This window comes from Lasioglossum baleicum, chromosome 6, assembly GCF_051020765.1.
Source record: "Lasioglossum baleicum chromosome 6, iyLasBale1, whole genome shotgun sequence".
Lineage (NCBI taxonomy): Eukaryota > Metazoa > Arthropoda > Insecta > Hymenoptera > Halictidae > Lasioglossum > Lasioglossum baleicum.
This window is the reverse complement of record NC_134934.1, coordinates 7652625-7671322: the sequence shown is the minus strand read 5'-3', so window position 1 is coordinate 7671322 and position 18698 is coordinate 7652625. Positions and strand designations below refer to the sequence as shown.

The 18698-nt window shown below is 40.7% G+C and overlaps 1 protein-coding gene across 2 annotated transcripts in view; it reads right to left on the bottom strand.

The window, feature by feature from the left end:
• Positions 1–11022: 11022 nt before the first annotated feature.
• Positions 11023–18698, bottom strand: part of Yki (Transcriptional coactivator yki) — a 43478-nt gene continuing 35802 nt past the window's right edge. For both annotated transcript variants that reach the window (XM_076426702.1, XM_076426700.1), the window contains exon 6: positions 11023–17829. Coding sequence is in view for 1 of the 2 variants with exons in the window: in XM_076426700.1 (XP_076282815.1) it covers positions 17734–17829 (96 nt within the window). In the remaining variant the exon portion in view is untranslated. The remainder of the gene's footprint in view (positions 17830–18698) is intronic.

Genomic DNA, 18698 nt, shown 5'->3' with positions numbered 1-18698 from the left:
TGTTGTTGTTCTTCAAAGTGAAGTTGATCAGTAAAAGTGAAAAGCCTAAAGGCATGTACACCCGCCGGATTGTTCATCATCATTTACAACATACTTGAAGCGAACCTCAAAGCAATTGTATTCAACAGTTCCGAAGCGAAAACTACGTATCGGTGAACACTAACAATTGATACTAAGATCATTATTATCATTATTCATAATAAGATCTATGTATCCGAAATTTGTCACTTGGAATATACTCTTGTTTATTTCTACTTTTTTAAAAGAGTTTATCCAACTTTGATTTCAACTATGCAAATCCTCAAACAAGGTCACTTAGTTTTAAGAAAGTCCTCAACCTGCCGAACCGAAGCCGATGAACGCAGGAAGGTGGTTCAAAACTGCGTTTTATCTTGAATTCAAATCTTTAAATTAAACTAATCATCTTTGAAACGTCCACCTTAGGACGTAACCAAAGCAATATAAAGTCGAAGTAAAAATTGATTCGAGAAAATTGACTTTTTTAGCGAACGAACAGAAATTCCCGTGTGAAAGAAAGAACTTGGGAAAAATCGTGCAGGGCGAGCGAATGTTTGGGTCATCGAACCCCTCGAAGCTGAAGATCGCAGAGTCGCGAGCGTATCGGATCGAAATCGAAGCGTTGCCCGCGAAGGGGCTGGCCGCGTGGTCAGGGTGCGACTTGTCACCAGAGAAGGGAGGGAAAATTTTTGTTGACGGGTCGCCGAATCGGCAGGACAGGATCCCTGGATCGGTTACGAGCGGCGCGACTCGTAACCTGATAAATAAGGAAACCGGGGGTCACGGTGCCACGAGAGGGGTCAACTATTGAACAATGCCGGGTGCGCGGCCTTTTCACCCCTAGGTTAATATGCGGGCGACTAAACATCAGCGCCGGACAATGCAAGATTTATAGATCGAAGCATACGTGACCATTGTCCAGCCAGATTCCGGCCCCAATAGGCCTCGGAGGCGACCGAGTGAGAGAGAGAGAGATTTCCGTGAGCTGTGCAGCCGCCGGCGTCCTGCCCGAATGTACCGAATGTGCGACGATTGTCGTCGCATCGGTGAGAAAAGCCCGGGGAATCGCATTTTCACCCTGCATTACCGGAAAACCGGACACCCCCGGCTGCGCGGCTGACCAACTTAATGACTGACCGGCCCTAATAACCAAACGTTCCGCCGTATTTATGGACCGTAGTAAAGCTGCGAACCGAAAATCAACAGCCGGCGAAAAACGCTCGAAAAGACCATGCTCGCATTTCCCTTTCATTCGAAACTGTATCGCTTCGAACCTCACCCCTTGCCGTGTCATTTTCTTCGCAGACTGATTCCGCAATGTCGGACGTTCTCTGTCTCTGATCATTGCCTAGAACAAACATCAAATCTTTATGTACTGGAGGTGGCAGAGTTGGGCAAAAATTTAATCAACAATTGACGACTAAATTTCTACTTCGATCGTTAATCGCAATTGACAATTGATCTCCTAGTTTAGTCGCTAATTGTGGGTAACGATTAATAATCGTCAATCGGATAATTGATTAATGATTAACTGCTGAAAATTTCGAAATGAAATACAGAATCAAAACTGTATGACTACTGAAAAAAATGTAAACTGAATTTAGGCGTATTGTCATTTGGTCTAGATACAATACAAACTCTGTTTACGTGCTTTCATGTTTTTTTTTCGATGATTTCTCTTTTTAATCGACGATTGACGATTAACTTCATCAATCGATTGAATCAATCGTCGATTTCTCGATGACTTCTTTTTTTAATCGTACACATTAATCGATCAATCACGATTAAAATTTTAATCGATTGATGCCCAACTCTCAATGGTACGAACAACGTACTGATAGATAAAGCGTGTAGAAAAGTGAAAATCCTCAATGTAACAGTGTTGGACATGGCACGCGACCGGTCGTGGGTTAACAAGCATCGCGAGAGTACACGAAGCTTTTCCTCGTCCCCATAAAGAATTCGTGTCGGATAGACAGTACGGTTAACAAGCGTAGACCGGATAATCGTGTAATCCGCGGGTCATTACATCGGATTTGCGCTGCAGTCCGATCGCCGCGGGTCCTCGAGCATCATTTTTGACCGTAATCGGATTTCGTTTCTGCGAAACGAGAAAACCACGTTCGTCGGTCGTCGGTCGAGTCTTCTCTCTCCGATCATTTTCATTTATAGGGTTTTTTTGTGTCGACCGGAGCGGCGAGGGGCGAGCCGGCCCTCGAAGGGCGGAGCATCGGGCTACTGCACCCTACGGACACCCTATACACCCTGTACACCCCATGCACGAGGGGTGGACAACGGGGAGAAAAGAGAGGTCAGAGGGTGGCCAGGGCGCACGCGTTAATTCTGGCCACTTTTCAAACGTCCTGGTCCGGCTGCGTTTTTTTCCCTTGTTCCTTTGCCGTCCTTCTGGTCGACGATGGCCCGGTGACCCACAAGACGATCGGCTGTTAGGATCGCCAAGCTCTTTTACGGTAAATGCACCGAACGCTAACAGCAACTGGCATCCTCCTAAAAAATGCAAAATTCGTTTCACTCAGATTTTTCGCAATTTTCATAGCGATGTGTCCGAGAATGAAGAAATCAGAGATCGCGGTTTTGTACAAGTGGGGCGCGTGAACCGTGTAGGAAGAATTAAGGATCTGCGAATACGAATCCGTTCGGCACAAAAAACAATAACGCTTTTGTTGTCGGACTCGAGTGTGTGCCGATCGGATCCTTACGGATATTTATGTATATACACGTGAAATAGGGATCTCTAGAAGAAATTCATCCATTCTTTTCCGATGAAAGTATGTCAGTAATTTCAACAATTGGCAAATACAACATGTAAAGCAATGAATTTATATTAATAGATGCAATTAATATTAATACTGCTGGAACTGTCATTTTTAAAACGACTGTGGATCGCCCCGAACATATGTCGCGCCGACGTTTTTTTTTTTTGCAGGCACGAGTCCCTGAAAATTAGAAGCACACTCAAGAATTCGGAGATCTCGAGTGCCCTAATTGGAACGAGACAATCTCGAAGAGTGCTCTGATCGACGTAACGCGACTGCGTATAAACTGTTTCTGCCGTGGTGAAATTGTTGTGGCCTCAACAACGCGAATAACTAGGGTTGCCAGAAACGTTTTATCCAAATATAAAAGAAGTAGTGAAAACTGCAATTACTGTATATGACATAGAGGCTCAAAATATAGGAGTTCAAGTAAAAGAGGTACACAGCACATTTTAAACTTTTTTATTCAAACAAAGATTTTTGAAAATTCAAATATGATAGAGGAGATCAAGTTCAAATATGGAAGACTCATATTAAATATAGAAGATCTGGCAACCCTATGAATAACCCTTACATCAAATTTAAAAAATGCTTAGACAAACTAAAACACTGTAGGTAAGGCAATTGCAATTTTCTGAGGCGTTCTGGCGTTTGAAGGTATTTTAAAATCAAATCAGGCCAAACAATGATTTGAACGGTGGCAAGAGCAAGTCGAGAGAGGTTGCAGGGGAGAAGATGGACTATCCATGGTGTCCCGCATTCTGGACGTCCTTTTCCTCCGCCCTGGCTCTACACCCTGTTCTTTTTTTCGGCTCTTTTTGTTAGAACGCCGCGTCGACACACGATACGACCGAAAGCGCGTGCTTTCCTCGTGATTTCCGCTTTCCGCCTCAGCTGCGCCTCTTTTACCCTATTTATAGAGCCGTTTCACGTATATATCCGACGGTCCTGAAAGGAATAAGGAACTTGGCGCGAAGGTGCCCGCCACTAAATTTCCCCGGATTCCTGGATACAGGAGACACGCGTCGTCTGGAGAAACCGCGCGCGAGATCCCTCCTACCACCCTTCCAAGAGTTATCTGAGCTCCCTCCTTGTCATCGAGGATTAGCGGTTTCTCCGCCGTTACTCTTCTCGTGATACACTGGTGATCCCGTTTAGTCGCTTCACTCTTTTACAAAAATCACAATGGCAAAATAAACCCGAGTTCGATCGTTTAGACTCATCTACCGGGCGACTCGGAAGTTGTGCAACTCGTAGAAACAAGAAAAATTCAGCGAATTTTAGGAATCTGCTAATATTCGATTCTTCGGGGTTGAACACCCCTTGAAGATTACGTTCTGGTCGAAGTGTAAAGAATTTGCATATTTATGCATGTACAGGCTGTCCAGCTGAAAGAGGCCACCTAAATATCTCCTTTAGTTTTAATGGCACAAAGAAAATATTTATGGCATAATTTAAATGGTATCGAAGGAGGAATATCATAGAAGAACAATGTTTTTTCTCCGGTTATTTTTTCATAGTTTTTTTCAAGGTCATCGTTATTTCTTATCGGGAAAACTTATTTTTTTTTATTCCATCTTGTTAATGACTTAAGCATATTCAAATGTATTTTTTCAGCCGCTATAAGATGGAATTAAAAAAATTAGTTTTCCTCGAGTCTCGATTAACCATCGAGCCTTAATTTATCCGGGCTGTTTGTCTCCCGATCAAACCGGTTAATCGAGGTCCTACTGTAATTGCACGAGCAAAGCTAAAACGATCATAGTAGATCTAGAAGAATGACTAAAACAAATATTCCTCGGCCCATTCATGTGATCAAAAACCAAAGCAATTCGCTGCTGGTTCGGCGACAGATTTGCAGAATATTTCCGACTATGTACGTGCATTCGAAAAATTCCCCAGCGAGAACGAAAGCTGCGAGCAGATCGTTTGTAAACGTCAAAAACCCGAAAGCGTGTCGCCCGGTTTTTTCCTCGGTCTTCCGGATACCACAGGTTTCTGCTGATCACTGCGAGGGACGCGATCTCGAAATGCCCTTTAAATGGAAGGACTCGACAAAGGACTCAGACACCATGGCCATTAAAGAATGCGTTTTAATGCAGTACAGCCGGACTCGGCGTGCAGTGTGTCGCCGGAGTGAAAGGCGGCAAAACGTTTGTTAAAAAACGGAGTCCCCCGACGCAAATCAAATCCGCATCAGTCAGGGCGATCGATCGATCGATCTGCAACGTCATCGGCCCACCAGCCGACCGTTCGACCGTCAGACCATGCGAACGTTCGTCGTTCGGCGACATATGGAGGATCCCTAACGAGCGGCTCGTTTCCCAAAAAATCGTATCGCGTTCCGCTTAACACGCGTCTCGCAGCCTGTTTTTCCGAGCTGTTTTTAATGATCGGCCCTTTGGAGCCGCTCTGCCGAATTCTGATAAGTAAATAACGCGACGACGCCCACGGACGCTATTCGAAATTCAATTTAGTCGCGTTAGCCACGTTTTCCCATTTGAAAAAATAATTAACTACTGAATTGATCAATGCAATCTCCCTTCGTGCAATGGAGTAGTGCTCGTATCGTTCAATCAAGTTCTGCCATCTTTAACACTAAACCCACCACCACCGGTTAAAATGACCGGCTCCAGATTTTTTGTTTTACAATTATTGAAATAATAAAAATGATTTCTTATGAAATGATTGCATAGATATCTTTAGCAGAGAACGTACTACAACAGGAGCCGCACAAAGTCTAAATAAAATCAATCTTGTAATTTTTTTAAGGGAACATATACCACTTACTTTTAAGCCCCGGTAGGTTTAGTGTTAATTAGCGATTTATGATTGCATGCATGATTGCCATTTATGACGGCAAGACTTTGTGGCCAATCTGATATTTGAACTATTAACCCGTTGCATCCCTTTGTCGAGTGAGACTCTACACAGGAGAAAGGAAAATGTAAATGAAACATGTGTTTATATGTATCTGGTTCTTCCTTTATTTGTTTATGTTGTATTTTTTAGTTAAAACCAAATATGTATGAGTTCCACAAATATAAATCACAGCAACTGTCCTTTGAAGTAAATTTCAAATGGACACTTGAATGAAATAGTAGGGATCTGTTGTAGTCCAGTCAATGAATGCTCATAAGGGGGGCGTAGAGGGAAATGGAACACAATTTTTAATTTTGGGTCTTTGTTTGAACTAGTTAGGAGGTAAACATACAAAAGTCCCTACTTCTAGGAGGTGAGCGGGCTACGAGGAGGCACGTAGAAGGCACCTTTTTCGGTTTTCCGCTTATATCTCGGAAACTATGTGTCCTAGCGATAATACCATTCCATACAAAATTAAAGCTGACCAAATGTGCTATAAGATTGATTCGATTCAGTTTTTCGCTATCTTGCATAGTTTCTGAGATATCCGCGCTCAAAGTTCGCGAATTGTGAAAAAGAAATTTTTGCCTTACTTGACTAGCTAACTCTTCAGCACAATTAGTGAACTTTGACCGCGGATATCTCGGTAACTATGCGAGATAGCGAAAAACTGAATCCAATCTATCTTGTAGCACATTTTGTCAGCTTTAATTTTGTATGGAATGGTCTTATCGCTAGGACGCATATTTTTCGAGATATACGCGAAAACCGGAAAAGGGAACCTTCTACGTGCCCCCCTGAACCCCGCTCACCTTCTAGGAGTTGGGACTTTTAGTATGTTTACCTCCTCACTAGTCCAAACAAAGACCCAAAGTTAAAAATTGTGTTCCGTCCATTTCCCTCTACAACTTTTCGTTGACTGAACTATTGGCAACAAAATTGAAAAACAATTCGGAGTGCAAAGGGTTAGGATAGCGTAATGCGTATTAGATTGTAGCGAGTATCATTTTAATTCGATTTAAATTTCGAAGAATCAACTGGGAAATAAATGGGTGGCACTGTTTTGATACGGGGGAATTTCAAAGGGTGAAAACAACTCGACTCGAGGAGGGGCCGATTGTAAAGCCCCGCCCGTAAAAGGGTCACCTGTTGCGCTTAGGGAGGTTTTAATATTTTTTTTACGCTCGCGCGCGATCGATCTCGTATTACAAGCCGCTTACACAATAGGCATCAACCTGTTGAGAGAAGGGGAGTTTTTTCGCTGCATTGGGCACGGTGCGCCATAGGGGAAGGGTGTGTGCAGTCATTTCAGTTTTTTTTTCATCGAGTTTTTACCACCGACAAAAAACCACCCTACATCGGATCGCTGCGGAACAAGTGCAGGTACCTGCAATCGCGTGAGAATTAGGGGAGAGATCATCGGGGACATCGGCGTTTCATTTATCATTCAGTTAACCGTATTTTTTCGAAATCTGCTTAACACCTTCATCAGTACACGGATACCTTCCTTTCAATTTGTCTTTACTTGTCAATTATTATGGACTTCTACTTTTTTCGGACAACTATAAATTAATGTACATACATGTCCGGGAAGTTCGTGCCGATTTTCGGTAGGTGGTATAAGGACAGGTCTCTGATTGAATGGAGGAAGGTTGTGGAACAGAATGGCATCTATATAATTTAATAAATGAATACCAAAATGTAAATGTGCAGCGTTTCAATTTTCCTTCAAAAACGGCACGAACTTTCCGGACAATCCAATACATTCGAGGCTCCTTCACGCTCCTAATGTAATTAAACAACGTAGAAAATGTTAGGTATCGACACGAGGGTTGGAAAGCTACCGAAACAACGTTATAACACCGCGTTCAATGCGCATAACTCTTCCGTCTCTCGTAATATTGTTTTTATCCGAAGGTGAACGTTGCTAAAAAAATTCAAGAAGGATTTTACCTTGATCCTAGGAGCAAAAAGTAATTTTACTCCCTCTCCTTTTTTTCACAGATGGCTGAACCTCCGAGTTTCTCTTCGAGCAAGCTGCAGTCGTGGGTTTTTGCCATCCGCCCACGTTTTTCCGTGAACAAAAAACATCTGGGATATAGAAAGAATGTCCTCTGTCGCAGCACGGATCCTTCGGCTCTGCAATAATTGCAAAAAAGTACGCAAGCTTTTACTTACAACCGGCTCTCTGGAAGGTGCTTGGATAATCCACGGTTGTCTCTGGCTTGCGTCGCGCGGACAACCCTTCTCCGGATGCTTAAAAAACTGCGGGCACACACAATCCAGAACCCTGAACGCTTCTCTTTACTGAGAGGATACGCGAAGAAAGGGATGAAAAAGCCCAGGTACCCAGTCGCTAATCTCCGTCCTGCCCACGCTGCTGGTTTTTTACGAGACTAGCACCGCGGGGGGCTATTTCCTGTTTACGGGCCTGGCAGACACCAATTTTCGACACGGAACTCCTGAAAAAACACAGCTAGAAGCTCCTAAGCCCCGATTACTTTGCCATTCGATCTCAAAAAAGTAACACGGTTTTTCTGAGCGTACAAGGGGAGCTCGCTTGCGCGTTACGGTGCAATTCATCTCGAAAATGCTAGTTTCTCTTGCACGTCCATCTTGAAGTTGAACATAAACTGCTCATTTAACCCTTTCATTACCGCGGACGAGATATCTCGCTTCCACGATGTCGAAGGAACGATGCTATGGACGAAATATATCTCCTCACTATGATTTCGTGTATCTTTATTACTAGACTGCGGATTTTATGCATTTATAACAAAAATTAGTATGTACGATTTAAAGCGGTAGACATATTTTGAAAATTTAAGAACATCAACGTATTCGTTCCAGTTTAATAAAATAATTAAAAGAAGAAAGAAATTTTTATCTAGCTTCTCTGTGTCTTGGAACTGATGCAGACCTTTTTGATTTTGCATAAACATCCGCAGTCTATTTATTACTGATATAGAATACTTGAACGCATAGTGAAATTCATGATGTGACAACAATTTTTAACTTGAAATTTAAACATTTCTTTCGACCTAGAATAATTCCAACATATTTACCAACATAATATACATGTTGGTATTAAATACCAAAATAAAAAGATAAATACAAATACCAACATATATGTTGGTATTAAATACCAAATATTGAATACCAACATATTTAATAATCTACACATTATTGTGAGTAATGGTACGGCAATTTTTAGTGGTGACTCGCAAGGGTGCAAAAGTTCATTTTTACGTTTACCTGGAAACAATCTGAAAAGATTCCATTGGACAATATTACTTGAGATAGTTTGTCGATTTCCAAATAAAATTGGTATTAAAAAACTTATTGAAAAGGCGTCAATTGTTAGACTGTGATTTTTAGAAGCTATCGCCAATAATAAAACCGCTGTTAATTAATACATTATCGTCTATAATAAATTGCTAAAAATTTTGAAGGTCCTTTACCACGATCTTGCTTCACCTTTCTGCAGTTTCTGTCCCCTATGGAACGTCATCAACCTTTATTCTTTGTTTTGTTCTTCATCCTTCATCTGGTCTTCTTATCGGATCAAATGCGGATTTTATGCATTTATGGCAAAAATCTTGATGAGTGAAGAACGAAACTGTAGACATTCCATTAAAAACCTTAATGCAAAACACCGGATAAGTACAAATTTAAAAAATTTAAAAATTCTCACCTGCAACAATCGACTATGTATAAAAATATGTAGATCTTCATTGAGTACAATTTTACCGAAGAAAGAACATTTCCGATTTTTGCATCAAGGTATCCGATTCAAAAGTGAAAAGAATTGAAAATATGATTAGGTAGGCGGTAGCACAGCGATGCGAGGAAACTATGGATCGGAGGAAAGATACAGACATAGAGGCAATAGGATAGGTTGGAATGATCGACCGCGTTTGGAAGAAACCATAAAAATAGCCGTGGAGCGTGCGGAAGCCGATGGGGGTCCGGTTGGATAGCTCGTAGCCACCCTCGCAAACGGCTGCCCTTTTCCTTCCCCATCAGCAGCGATCCCACCCCTTGCCAAATCAGAAATCTGCCGCTTCCATCTCGTTCGAGCTGCGATGGCTGATGGCCGCAGCTAAACCGAGTCGAGCAATCGCGTCGTGGAAAAGGCACACATTATGTTTCTCCTCCCGGTCCCGATCGATCATTCCAACGACTGGGAAACGCAATGGAAACGATGACTAACAATAATGCTTAACAGGACGTTTCCGAGAATATCTGTTTCAAACTATTACGGAAACATTCTAATTCGAATAGTTACGAAAAAGCTTTCACGTCGAACAACTGTTACGAAGATCTGGCATTTCTGGCGACTATAAATTTACTTTGATGATTACCGATTCGTTTCAATGTACAAAACAGCATATACAGTGGGTGTAAAAAGTATTCGTACGCCCTTTAAAACAGAATAACTTTTTTAAAACTCTACCAAATTACCTGATTTTTTATAATCAATTTGAAGCATTGGTTTACGAAATGATATGCAAAAATGATTTTCAAAAATTATAATTTACAAGGTTACATGCAAAAATACAAAAGGCATTTTTTAGAATTTTTTTATTTGTAGATCTATGTTAGCTATACACATTCTGAAAATTTCATCGAAATCGATTAACATACACACGAGGTACAAGCGGTTAAAAATGGTGAAAATCGTAGCTTTATTAAATCCACAGAATCATACATCTTTTGATGCGTGTTGTTTTCTCCTGCGTCGACCGATTTCGATGAAATTTTCAGCATGTGTAAAACTAACATAGATCTACAAAACATATATTTTAAATTTTCATTAGGGGCTCAAATAAAAAAGTTTTAAAAAATACCTTTTTTATTTTTGCATGTAACCTTGCAAATTATAATTTTCGGAAAATCTTTTGTGCATAACATTCCGTAAAGCAATGCTTCTAATTGATTATAAAAAGATCAGGTGGCTCGGTAGAATTATAAAAAAGTTATTAGCTTTTAAAAGGTGTACGAATACTTTGCACACTCACTGTATGCGTGTATATTGTATTTTTCTATTCCATTTTCATCTGATCTTACCTGACATTTTTCCATTGCAGTGATTGAAATTATTATCGAAATTTGAATGCATTAAGTTGAAATATAAAATTAAGTAAATATTGAAAATGAAAGGACTCGAGGTAGAGACCGTCATCAGAAGAAATTTAACAGGTAACTAACTGTTGTTCTGAAGTTGGAGTCACTGTCATAAAAGTATTCAAACAATAATTTACAATGTCCATACAAAGAGCGGGACGCAATGGTCGCATTGAGAGAAACCAGGATTACGAGGTTGTGTGTCGTGGTCGTAGAAATAAATAGACACGGAATGACATCGCTTGTCAGTACGTAAGTAAACAATATATTTATCATTATCGTTATTACTAAGGCACTTGTTACCGATATAAAAATGTACGTCACAAATTATTGCCAATGAGCATATTTAAATACTGATATTAAACAACTAATTGCTTCTCGTAGTTATAATCTCAGATATTATGGTTGCGCCGCCTAAGGGGAGTCTGACAACGTTTTTACCTTTGTTTTCGATTTTTTTTTTCTTTTTCGTCCATTTTCGATACGTTTTGTTACCGGCTTCCGGTGGTCGACTTGGTTGGCTGACGAAAAAAAAAGACAATAAGCACGCTGTCGCGCTTCGCAAAAGAATTGTTCTCCGCAATTTCTGAATCAAGGCACTTCTTTCCGAGAGGTGTGTTCCGATCCCCCCCTCTCGCTCCTCGCGATGCTCCCCCGATTCTCAAAAAACCCCCCCTCCCCGCCCCGTTCGCCCCAGTCAACGTAAAAACTAAATTAAGTTTAGACTAAAAGCAAGATACGGTGTATGGTAATATTAATATTAATCGTTAACTAGCAATAAAAATAATACATTTAAATGTATATCTCTGACCTGCACGGATGCCTGTAAGAGCTAATCGCGTCGCGAACACGCTTGCGCGCTGAAAAACAATTGATTTTGCGGGAGCGCGCGCCGTTGATCTATTCGATCACCCGTTTCCGACGGTAACTTTCGTCGATCGGTTTTGGTTCTACCGGCAGTTCACACCTCGATCGAACGTGACGAACAGAAAACATCGTAGACGCTGCTATGTCGCGTGGGCCGATAAACTACCATCCACAAATATCTGGAAACACCTGGTTTAAACAAATAGCAATTTGCTACGATAATACAAACACTTTTCAACAATATCAACACTAGATCCACGGGACGCGTTCTCATAGTTTTACTTTATGATTATCGAGATTGTTAAGATGCGTCCAACGAGGAATTATTCAACAAACTCATTTGTTTATGTATCATTATCCCTGTTTTAACTGTTATTTTTATATAACAATGTAAAATAGTCAACTTTCGCGCTGCGCAAACCTAGTATTTGATACTTTCGAATGCTTTTGTCTATAGTGCTATTCTATTTGTTTTGAAATTGAGGACGCTCGATCCTAGCACATAAAGAATTCATGTGATTTCGAATATGACATTATTCTAAGTTGAAGTTATTCTATGAATAAGAGACTTTGGCTACAACAATTACATGATCAATAATACCTTAAAATCTATAAGCTCCCCATAATAAAGGAATAAAAGATTTTATTGCCATTCGAACATATAATATATATATGTATTCACGACGTCTGCAGGTATGCAGGTGTCCAGGTACTTTTGGATAATAGCATGCGCCCGTGGGAAACAAATAAAAGAATTTGTGCCTTTCGACGAACGTATGACGAACTGCTACATAAAATTTAGTCCTGGCTCGAAACGAACGCTGGTCGAATTCGCGATTAAAACAGCTTTCACCTTTTTATATTGTCAACCTTTTTGCAGGGTTGTCACAGTATCACCGTTCGATAAGGCGAATATCTTTAACGCTCTATCTACTGGAACATCGGGCTTCTCGATGACCTCGATATACATTTAAACATCAAACATCAACAATTGATCGAGTTGTCAAAAGCGACAGTAAATTGATCCATAAACCAACAAGTAAGCTGCGAACAATATAATTTCATTAGGCATTGTTACAGTCATGAAAAAGCCTGTTAACAGGTTTCCGGTAGGTACAGCGTTAACAGAGAACCACTTACTACTAGACTGCGGGGATCTTCATACATTTGCAGCTGGTAAAAACTAAAAAGTGAAACATAATTCGAAAGACTGCAAATTGCGGTAAAACGTTTCGCTAAAATGAACAACCGAAAAATATTGAAACAGTAATCTCAATTTCTCTAAAAATATAAAGTTGCAATAAAGATCGAGACGAGTTCTCCTCGCATAACAAAACCATCGAAAACACATATATCATTTTTGTTTCCTTTCTCTTTTCGTTTAAAGAAAAAACACTGCCCTGCAAAGGGTTCACGCCGACGATCGATTTCTCGCGGCCACAGTCTCGGTACCGTCCTCGCTTACTCGTTATTTTGATAACTGTTTATCGACACCCTCGTGTGTCGTTAGAATACTATTTAATACTATATTAGAGACGTTGATTCGCGGCGATTAGGCGACGATCGGGGGAACCGTGGCCCGAGGAACGAACGATTCGCGGCCGCGCGACGATAAAACGTTCTCGCTCGGTTCGGTAAAAATAACAGGTCAGGTCTACCGTTGTTTCGCGTTGGCACGTGTGTAACAATGCAGGCGATCGCTTCCCCAAGTGTTCTCAGTCGAATAATACAGACAGTAACGCACAGTGTCGGATGAACATTACAATGATCGTTTTCGTTTCTCGATTAAAAACTAAAAAGAAAGAGGTCGAATTTGTGTTCGGCGCTCGCGCGGCTAACGGTTGGCAACACAACAGAAATAGTTTCGGGCCGAGCGTGCGCGAACAACCATAAACGAAAGTGTCTCGCTCTCTCCGGAGATTTTCCTCGTCGCGGGAAAAACTGGGAGAGCGGTTTCCAAAGCTCGGTTCTACCCTCGAACCGTTCAAAGGGGATCCATCGATCCTCGATGAACACGGCCACGGTGCACACTCTTTTCAAATGCGATCCTAGCTGAGCAAAGGTCAATCAATTGCTGACAAATACGTTCTCCAGATTAACAATATTAACTGCACATATTAATTCATGGCTCTCGCAATCATGGATTCTTCTGATCTCGGAGCATAGTCATCGAATGGATATATAAAAGGTCCTGTATTAAAATATCAAAAAACAGAGTGAGGAGAGATAAAATTAGTTTTCCTCAGCTAGAACCGCATGTTAAGCCAGTGTGCGGCGATGGCGGACGTAACTGCGACGAATCAATAACAATCAATGCTCGACGATCAACAAATAAACTTCAACAAGATAATGCTTAGATCATTCAGAAAAATAAAATTGTCTCTGGCTCTCCTCCTCCTTCCCCCGTCGACGGAGAAGGAAATAAAAGAAAAGAAAAAAGAAAACGTAGACAACGGATCAGACGGATTAAAAAATTCATGATTGCGCGATCGTTATCACTGGGTACCACTTATCAATCGTTATCGCCACGTTTTCCATTCGGACTAACGAGCGAAGTTACGTCAACCTCTCCGCGTTCTCTCTCCTTCCTCTCTTCTCCCTTCGTTTCACGACGTATATTTGTGTACACTTAAGCTGCCATGTAACTAAAAATATATACATATATATAATATATTGTCTGTACGGAGTGAGTCACCTACGACCGGAAGCTGAAATGTATGCGAAACTGTTGTATCGAGAAATGTTTCAGGCGAAAATCAAGTTGCCTCGACGAGGACGTTGTTCGATGTAATCAGTAGACTGCGGATTTTTATGCAAAATAAAACTTGTAGGACACAGGAGCTACATAGACACTTGTGTCTTCTTTTAATAATGATATCCAGTTGAAAACAATACAACAGTACTTGTAAATTCTTTAAATGATTCCATAAAATCCACAGTCTAATAAATTAGCACTCTCGTAAGTGGACGCGTAGGGGATGCTTGATCAAGTGCGAGCTTTAGTAGAATCGGTATAAAAGTAGTTCTGTATAAAAATATAGCCTGTTCATAGAATTGCTTTTTCGCTTATGAACGCGTTAACGATATAAAAATTTACGAGTCCATTTAAAGAGAAACTTGAGCTTCCAGCGTCCCCTAAGTGTGCGCTTAGAAAAGTGCTAATTATTAGACTGCGGATTTTGTGCATTTATGAGAAAAATAACTAGGTGCAATTTAAAGCAGTGGACAGATTCAAAATATTAGTGTATTAGTTTCAGCCTATTCAAATCATTAAGAGAGGAAACATTTTGCACAAAGATCCGCAGTCTACTAATTATATTGAACGATGCGCGACTTGGAAGTATTCGATTTCGGTGTGAAAGATTCGTTGATAGAAGAAAGAGTTTCGGAAGGATTCCTGGTTGCAGTATCAGGCGACTCAGCCTGTACACGTACATAGTATTATATGTATATGCGTGCGCGCGTTGTTTCTTTACCGAGTCGCTTCGATTGTTCGGTAGTTGAACGATTACTCTACAGGTCGTTTCAGCGGGAAACAGACAAGTACAAGTACAAGTTTGATCGGCCTCTATTCTTTTTTTCTTGTCGCTTTCGCTTTCGTTTTCGTGCACGTGGCGCTCCCGTGATCCCCTTTCGAGAAGTAAAAAGGGGATCTCTCTGAGCGAAGAGAACGAATCAACGCAAGAGAAGAAAAAAAAAGAAAACCCTTACGGCTAAAGAGATATTTAAAGATAATTCTATAAATATCATATACTCTCCTTTTGTAATCTCCATTATATAACTGTATGGTAGTATAAAACGTAAGAGAATTTTACAATCTAACAGCGTTTTCAAAATACCAATATAACTGCAATTCGTAACAAGTATAGACTTTATATATAAAAAAAATATATATATATTCATTTTGTGTTCCCCTCTTCGAAGTATCGTTTAAAAAGGGGGGTCTCTCTTAAAAAACGGTGTGTTTGCTTACTTTTAACAATTATTACCACATGTTTCGCGTAAAACATCTCGTGTTTATGGACGGTTATTGCTTTGAAAGAGTTGACGATCTCAATATAGTATAGTTAACGTGTATAATATCGTCTCGTTTATAATATATATAAATCGATTGCAAAGAGAAAAGGCACTTCGTTTGATCAAGCATATGTCGCTTCTTGTAAAATAGTCTGAGCATTTATCGACACTCGATTGCAGTGTATATGTATAGTTCTGTGTGTATATGCGTCTAATATACTTTGGACACGCGATTCGACGAAATCTCGTTTCGAATCTGAATCATACACGTAACACGATTTGCTCCGTATGCCAACGTCAAGGTATAGACAAGTGTCCGTGTGTTAAAAATGCTTCGATACTTTTAGACGTTGCTCGCCGTTGCTATCGTAAACATCCTACAAAGATCACCGCGCTATATCAACCGATGTTTATCGAATAAAATATTGTTTACTCTCTAACATCATACCCTTTTTATCCCATCATTTCTTTCTTTCTCTCTCTCTCTCTCTCTCTCTCTTTCTCTCTTTCTCTATATCTCTCTACCTCTCTCCACTTCTCGTCTCCTTCGTAAATAATTGCACTTGTTTTGTGTATCGTTTCGCGATCGCGATCCCGTGAACACATCAGGTATGCTGTTTTCTTCGGATTCGGATTCCAATTTCCCTATTATCCCTATCCATTCTCCTATCCGTTGAAAATTTCGATCGCACGCGAGATCCATGATCGGTTACATCAATAATCTGATACGTCATGATACCAGATATCCCCGTTTGTAAATCAATGTGATATAAATATAATTAAACAACAATTTTCTCGTTAACTTGTCTACTCTCGTACAATCGGGAAGTGCATCCAGCTCTCCTCTCGTTTCAATCTCCACGCTCTTACACCGTATGTATGCATATGTATACATATATCGATACGGTCGAGCGGGTCTAGAGCGTCTAGAGCGTCTAGAACGCCGGCTCCGTTTACTTTAAATATTATTATCAAAATATTCAGTCCTCTCTCTCGCTCTTCCTCTCGCACAGTGCTTCGACATAGAAATACAAACTTATATACAAAATGTTCGGAGAGAAATGCACTCATACACGCATACAAACACGCGAACACGTCCGAGCGATACTCTAACGGTAAGAGAGAAAGAGAAAGACCCGAATATATGCATGTGTGTATGTGGATGTGCGTGAGTGTGTCTATGTTGTGTTTGCTCGTGTATGGTATAATGTGTTTTCATGTACACGTACGCGATGTCCCAAAAACCACGAGGGGTTCTCTTCTTCCTTTTTGCTATATATGAGAGAGTGAACTCATACCTCCTTGTTCGATTCCAACCAACATTATCCATTATTCTACGTGTAACGAGAGAGGTAGAAATGGTAACGAAGAAACACGGTGATTCGTTCGAAACGAAGCCTCGGGCGGTAATTGCGGCCTGCTCGGTTTATAACTCTCGACGATCTCTCTCTCTCTCTCTCTCTCCATCTCTCTCTCGCTCTCTCTCTTTCTTTCTCTCCGGGAAGACTCAAACAAGCTTGCCATGAACACTAGAATTATCAAGGCTTCGAACTGTTTACCATTTTTACCACCAGAATCTGGAACCCAATAAGAAGCACGATTCGGCGAATCGGGCGCCAATATTTCTGGGACGCTATACATATGTATATATCCGTGGATCCTCGTTCCGGATCTTTCGATGTTCCGATCTTCCAAATATTCCGTAGTATATGTACACGTGAGTGTCTGCGTTGTGGTGTGCGATCGGAAGTTGTTTCTCCTCCCGCCTTGAACTCTTTAGAATTTCTCTTTGACCCCGGTACACAGACACACACACACGCGAGCATTTATTGTCGTTTCATTTCTTTTTTTTCTATATATATATATTCTATATATAGAATATATATTCCGTGAATTTCAACTTTCTTTCGTTTGCGTGGAATAGTCGTTGCTCAGCTGGGTGTATGATCCTCCAGAATCCTTACGCTCGGTATAGACATATTGAAATTGCGATTGTTTTGTGTGTTTGTTTCGAGTCGATCTCATCGATTGCTTGCCTGTCATAGACAATCTCCGTCTCCGCACACTACAGCCACGTTAGCACGTTTTCGGGTTTCGTCGTGTTGGGGTTTATGAGCGACTGCACGTCGTCCAGAATATCGCTACTGAAGTCTTCGCTCAACTGCAAACGAGACGACAACAGACAGAGAGGCGAACATTAAATCGCGCGACGCAAGCAATTTACAGCGATTCTAGCGCGTGCGATCGATTTCGTTGCACAGCCAAACGATTCCCCGCTTCGATTCTGACTTTCGTCTCGAGTTTCTGCGATCGCACGCGCGGATCACTGTGCACAGGATCGATCTCTTAACAACTAAACTATTTGCCGCACGAAGAAATATCTCAAATAGAAGTCGCACAGATTCTAGGGAGAGCATAGAGTACCGTAATTTATTTAGTGGATGTTTGTATTTTTTTAGGACGATTCAGAAAAATTCAGAAATTATATATCGTTACTGAACATACTTATAATTAGACTGCAGAGTTTATGCATTTATGATAAAAATGTATTAGTTCCAGCTGATTGAAATAATTGACGGAACAACAAACTTTCTGTTCGATGCAAACAATTTTTACTTCGCATAAGAATCCGCAGTCTACTTATAATTGTAATTACAGGACAATTTCTGAAAGAATTCTCGATCATTCAACTGTTGATAGCCGAAGTGTTAACGTTTTATCTACCGGAAGCCTATTAATAGGATCTTCGATAACTTTGCCATACCAAAAAGCGATTTCATAATCTCCTTTTATAGAATAAAATCCCAAACGAAATTGTCTGATTACGTTACCGAGAGTTAATCGTTGGTTCAGAATGAAAATTGCTATTACTATCAAAGAGGTTGACAAATATTCCGCTACGAATCATCACATAAATGATGAAATAATCGCCGGTAGATAATGCGTTCTAACACTTCAATTTCGGAGGGGGTTGCAGTACTGTATGTTTCCCCTGGAATTATTGTATATAACTTCTGTGCAAGGCATCCT